Below are 6,000 nucleotides of genomic sequence, written 5' to 3' on the forward strand. Positions count from 1 at the left end.
TCGAAACGAAAAATTCAAAAATGTGTGTAAGAAAACCAAAGAACACTTGCAAGCCACAAAAGTAATAATTTTTACCCGAGTTATATGGAGAATATTGCTAAATCGGCGATGGGATGGAGATCTTTCCGTCAAAGGATCATAGAATTGCACCATAATAAAATCACACTCAAAAGCCAGTCCCAAAATAAAAACCTGATACATATTTTTATCATTTGTTTTTTTTTCTTTTTACAATACATACATATTATTTTGCTCATTAATACATTTGAATTTACAATTAATTCAAGATGATCCACACTTAAATGTAATTATAGAATAAATGTGCATGATAGCAATTTAGTTCTTCTTAAAATCTACGTTGTCAAAAAAAGGGGGAAATGAACAATACGTATTCCTTTAGCGTATAACTAACATAACGATCTGTTTAAGCAACTTAAACATTAGAAATTATTTATCTGATTTCCTGCTAATTTTTTTTTTTTAATTTTTCAAACTAATTTATTTATTTCCACTGCTTTGCGCACATATGTATGCAAATTGAGTAAGTGAGTTGTGTTGTTTTAAGTCCAGTAAGCTGACTAGATCAGCAACTTATTTAAGTGCAAATTATTCAAGTTTGCATCATTTGCTTTCTCTTACAAAAAAATACTTTATTATTATAAATCTGAGTACCTGTTCAAAATGAAGATGTCTTTAAAAGTAAAAATACGACTATTTCTTGATCATAAGGGGAACATATTTAAAATCCTGACTAAGTTCAAACCTAATCGGTTCTAAATCCACCTTTATTTTGTGTGGTGTGTGTGTGTGTGGGGGGGGGGGGGGAAGGTTGAGGGTAATTGAGTGTGTGTGGTTGTTCGTATATACTTTAGTACTTGGTGTGCAATTAGACTGGTTCTTAGGATTCTAACGCAGTCATTATGTCGTCCAGTGTTCCCCTGGAAATCGCATGGCGGCTGGAGTTTAACTGGAAGTCGGGTTCTGAAAGGCGAAAGCACACAATTTAATTAGTAAAAGGTACGTTTAAAGGGTAGGTTAATTAGTAAGACATAGGGCAGAGTAAGTAAAAAGGGTAAAACATTTGTAAGTAATCCTTTGGAGGAGGTCGCAATAAAATGCCAAACATGGGTAAGTAAATACAAACGTATAAACCAAATAGCATTTAACAAAAAATAAATAAAAGGATTAAAATTGATTGGATTTTGAAAATAAAAATGTGTCTGGGTTTTCAGAAAACCGTTCCGTTTTCGTTTTTAACGTGCTCCGTTCTTTTGAAGTTTTTGTTATCGTTTCATCGTTGGAGTGTTTCATTTCCCACTGTTTCACAAACAGCAGTTTGTGTATGAAACGATAAATTTATATTTATTTATTTAATATTTGACCAAAAATATTAAATTACAAATAAATTATGCCATTAATAGCTCTTGTGATGGTGGTAAATGTTAATGTTAATGAACCCATGAGTGTATAAAATGTAAAAGTGAAAACCGGAGTCCGGTTGGTAAATTCTTTCTCTTCTATTATTAATGTGTCTTTAATACAATTATTTTTTAATCAATAGGTAACTATTAAAAGCAAGCATTTCCACCACCTTGTAGTTAACATATTTTTTTTAATTTCAAATTTTGTTGTAAAGTAATTTCTTCATTAAGATTTTCAATTACAGCCGAACGACGCAGCATCTCGATTTAATACTTTATTTAATTGCCCTGTTTGATAAAAAGTCAAAACTGGCTTTGTAAGTACTTGATCTTGTGAAGACTGTACGATACATCATGCAATCAACTTATGGAAGGTGTAAATCATTAGGAAGAATCATTTCCAAATGATTTACATCTCCATAAGTTGATTTAAAGTGGGGATTTCTATAATAGAAGAATTTTATAATAATTGACGTACTTTAAGACTTGAAAACTTAAGCTTCTCTACTTGTAATCTACAAATAAATATGATATTATTGGTTGTGCCTAGTGGATCATGGAGTTGGCCTCCCACTTACCGACAAGCTGGCCAAGAACCTCGTCATCCAACGTGGGCATGGAATCAATGGGAGAGTAGTATGGCGCCGACGCACTGGATCCGCTGGTGGGATCGCCGCCGTTCGTGGTCCTAGGGGCCGAGGGCGGGGTCATCAGCTCCGCGGGAAGCTCGGCGGGATCGAGGGTATCATCTGTCATGGGCTCTGCTAGTTGTTCCTCAACGGATCCCGCTGGATTTTCCTCCTCCTGGATGACATCTCCTGCGGGGGGTCCAACTGGCGGCTTGCCGTGATCGCTGGCGGACTTGAAGCTGCAATCGGATTCGCCAGAGTCTAGGCGGCTGCGCGGCTTGGGTGTACTGAGGCGGGATGAGGGAGTGTGCAACTGACGGACGTCGTCCAAGGACGTCTGGATCTCCAGAATATCGTCTTGGTTCTCCTCAGTGGTGGACGGCAGCTGGGGCGGGGTTGGCAATTCCCTAAACTCCTCAGCCTGCTCTACATCCTCCTCAATATTTTCCTCGCCTGTGGGTTTTTGTGAAGATTCATGGACAATTTCGGAAGTTTTCCCCGCGTTTTCACCCAATTCCATTTCGGTGTCCTCCTGCTGATCTTCTTCTTGAGCAACTTCTGGATTTTCCTCCGCTTTGTCTTCTATGTTTTCCTCTAGTTTGTCTTCGACTTTTTCCTCAGCTTTGTCTTCGACACTTTCATCTGGATCTCCCTCTGCTGCATCTACAGATTTTTCCTGTGCTTCTCCGTCTCTTTCTAATTCATTTGTAGCAGCTTCCTCTGCTTTGTTTTCGCGCTCTTTTGATGGCGTTTCCTCTTCTGGTGTCTTGATTTCCGGCTTTTCGGCGGCTTTTACTTCTGTGGCTGGAGTAAGTTTTCCCTTTGCAATCTCATTTTTCTTATCCTTCTTTTCCTGTTTTTTCTCCTTTTCCTTGTGCGATTTGTCAGCCTTTTCCTTATCCTTGGAGGCTTTATCCGTCTTTTTATTACCGCTCTCTTTGTGGTGTTTTGGCTGCTTTTTTAGATTATCCTTCAGCTTTTTTGGAACCGGCTTTTCATCCTCATCGTCACTGATGGTCGTGGTAAAGGATATTTTCTTTTTCTTGAGAGGAGGCGTTCCAGTTCTCTTTAATCCCGGCAGCTCGTTGGGCACTGGTCGTGAAAAAGATGAGAATTGCATTAGTTTTTGCTAAACTCTTCTTGTTAATTTTTAGTATATATATTATCTCTTTTTTTACTCGATAACACTAACAAAGTGCCGATGATCCCACTTTGTTGGCTTTTATTAAACTTAGTACATATAAATAGTTTTAGAAAATGTGCAGAAAACAAGAAAAATGTGTGTTTTAAAAGAAGTGCTTGCAGTTAATAAAATATTTATTTGAGTTCCAAAACCAATAGTTACATAAATAGGGTGTTATAAATTAATTACATGTGCAAAAAAAGAGACAAATGTGTTTTTAAAAAAGCGCTTGCAGTTAACAAAATATTTATTTGAATTTCATAGCCAATAGTTAATTATTTATGTATTTGTATGGATCTGACTTAAGGTTTAAAACTATAAGCTAACTGATAAATAGAGCACTATTTATAGCTCGTCTAGGGTGACAAAAATGTTTGCTTTTGCTTATGGCTAACAGTGATTACCAATAGTTACATAGATGAAGTGATTTAAATTAATTTACATGCAACATAAATGAGTAATGACCACAGCACACCATACATAAAATTCATGAGTACTCTTAACTCTTCACCATTATTCCTTAAATGTACTTAGATCAAGAAAATTGGTTCTTTCGTCAAACTGCCTATTGTATCTACCTACCTATGTACTCCTCATCCTCGCCGGAGTTCGGGCCGTCGTCCAGTCGCAGGCTGGCCAAACTGGAGAGCGGCAGACGCTGGTGCGGGCGCTTGAGCCGAGCGCCCATCGGTGATCCGTTGCAGGAGCGGCGCTTTCCCTTCGTGCGGGATCCTCCAGAAGTCGATGGGCCAGCGGATGGCGAGTAGAGCGGCGTGGAGGTCAGTGCTATGTCCTCCAGCACATTGCCGGTGGCATCCACGCGCTGCAGGCGTGTTGGCTTGGGCGTCGACCTCGATGAAAACGAACCGAAAGTAGATCGGCGCGAGGGCCCCTCTGGGCTGCCCAGGATCTCGACGGCCTCGCTGAAGGACACCGATAGATTGGACTTCCGGTTACGTCCCTTCCTCGAGCCGCCAATGGGGCGTGGGCTGCACTCCGGCCACTGCTCGGGCCAGGGCGTCCGCTTGATCTTGACCACGCAGCCAAAGAAACGGGCACCGAAACGATTGATCAATTCCTGGCTGGCATTACGGCCCCTAATCGGATTGCTCGACAACTTGGACTTCGGCTTGGGCTTTTCGGGCGACTTGGGCTGCTCCTTCATCGCACCCCTTCTGGACAAATTTGGTGGGGGCGTGTGTGTGCGCACCAACTGATTGAGAGCCCGCTTCTTGGCGCCGTTCTGCAGAGGAACCTTGATGTGGAAATTGGTCTGTGGCGGCGACTTTTGTTTCTTGGGCGGCGATGGCTTGCTCTTCTTGGGCCTGGCACGCCCCTTGCTGCCGCCTGGGCGGGAACGAGAGCGAGACCAGTCGGTCTCATGGGCAAAAGTTGAATTGGCCACCGATTTGAAGGCCGAATCGATTTCATGCTGGGCCAAGCGACGCACTCGCACCTCACACTGCCGATCGAAGTTAATCTTGCCCGGCGGCTGGTCGCTGAACATTTTCTGCTGCGCCTTGGTTTTGGTGGGCATGGTGGTCATCTGCTGATCCTCCTCCTCCGAGTCCTCGTCATCCGACAGAGGCTCGGCGGGTCTTTTCTTATGGGGTTTCAATGGATACGATTGTGCTGACCCAGCGGATTTCTTGTTTGTAGTGGCCTTGTTGGACTCTTCGCTCTTTTTGGGTTTTCTAAACGAAGGTTCATCTTGCTCCTCATCGGAAGAACCCTTCAAGTCGATAATATCTTCTTCAAATTTCTTTATAGCTTTCGGCATTTTGAAGGGAGATATCTCTGATTCCTGATCAATTTCGTCTGACTTCTGACTGGTTATTTTAAAGGTTGACTCGTCGAGCGTCGGCTCCTTGTCCAAATCGTCGTCGTTCGAAAGGTTTCCGCCGTCTAGGATGTCTGAAATAATACAATTAAAAAAAAAACCAAACAAATTGGGGGGGAATGATTATAATGTTGGGGAAGCACAAACACACTGGGTAAGCCAGAAAAAAAAGGATTTACCTGAGTTGTATGGAGAATCTGGCGGTATCGGCGAGGGGGTGGAGATCTTTCTATCCACCGGATTTATCGTTTGCGGCGGCGGCGCCGCTTTTACTATATCAAAAATGTCCATTGTAGCAGAATGCCGCCCGTTGCGATTTTCCCACAAAAAATTAAAACCTCCAGGAACGCACGTTTCCCTCGCGCTTATCTAGAGAATTGGCTGCGTTTCAGCCCGGTTTTCGAGTCTCCTTTTCCCACGCACAATTCCTGGCGCCCGCCTAGCACACAGTTTGTCCAGGAAATCTGCAGATGATCTCTAAAATCGCGTTTTCATTCAGCAAATTCGCAGATAAATTTTAGACTTTTAAAGACGCCATCACGCGATGTGACCGTCGCGTATGAAAATACCCGCGTAATTGCGGTATTCGTCGGTATACACCCCCGCCTCCGCCGTTTTTTAGGTTATATTTCGCGCCACCTACAGCAACCCTAAATTGTGGAATTATATTTTCATAAACGGGGTAAAAGATGAACTAGAAACAGAAGAAATGTCTGCTTTTATTCTTAACAAGCCTTTAAAACTAAAAGAAGTCTTAAACTATTTCAAATAAAAAAAACATTTATAAGCAAATATTTATATGTAGGCCCACTGTGCCCATGGTTTGGGTCCGCGCTAAGGGCTGCCACCGTGAGTGGTATTTTCTGGTATATGGCGGTATATCAAAAACACCCCACCTGGTATATTTTAGCTTTCGCGGAGTGGTCA

General features: G+C 42.1%; 1 protein-coding gene across 2 annotated transcripts; it reads right to left on the reverse strand.

The window, feature by feature from the left end:
- Window positions 1-200: 200 nt before the first annotated feature.
- On the reverse strand, window positions 201-5,632 carry LOC119557016 (serine/arginine repetitive matrix protein 1). Of its 2 annotated transcripts, XM_037869550.1 has the most exons (5): window positions 5,253-5,632; window positions 3,816-5,147; window positions 2,000-3,142; window positions 1,900-1,936; window positions 201-981 (listed from the first exon to the last, which is right to left on the reverse strand). In XM_037869550.1, exons 1-4 carry the CDS (start codon window positions 5,362-5,364, stop codon window positions 1,926-1,928), a joined length of 2,598 nt encoding a protein of 865 aa, XP_037725478.1. In that variant the 5' UTR covers window positions 5,365-5,632; the 3' UTR covers window positions 201-981; window positions 1,900-1,925. The 2 variants fall into 2 exon arrangements, with proteins under 2 accessions (XP_037725478.1, XP_037725477.1); XM_037869549.1 differs by lacking the exon at window positions 1,900-1,936.
- Between the last annotated feature and the right edge of the window lie 368 nt (window positions 5,633-6,000).

The sequence above is a fragment of the Drosophila subpulchrella genome, chromosome X (genome assembly GCF_014743375.2).
Source record: "Drosophila subpulchrella strain 33 F10 #4 breed RU33 chromosome X, RU_Dsub_v1.1 Primary Assembly, whole genome shotgun sequence".
In the NCBI taxonomy this organism is placed as follows: Eukaryota; Metazoa; Arthropoda; class Insecta; order Diptera; family Drosophilidae; genus Drosophila; species Drosophila subpulchrella.

Excerpts from the sequence above, each read along its gene's own strand:
- LOC119557016 (XM_037869549.1), bottom strand. The coding sequence starts at position 5,364 with ATGGACATTTTTGATATAGTAAAAGCGGCGCCGCCGCCGCAAACGATA. Across the intron at positions 5,148-5,252 it reads AGATTCTCCATACAACTCAG|ACATCCTAGACGGCGGAAAC; the intron begins GTAAATCCTTTT and ends GTATTATTTCAG. Across the intron at positions 982-1,999 it reads GGTTCTTGGCCAGCTTGTCG|AACCCGACTTCCAGTTAAAC; the intron begins GTAAGTGGGAGG and ends TTCGCCTTTCAG.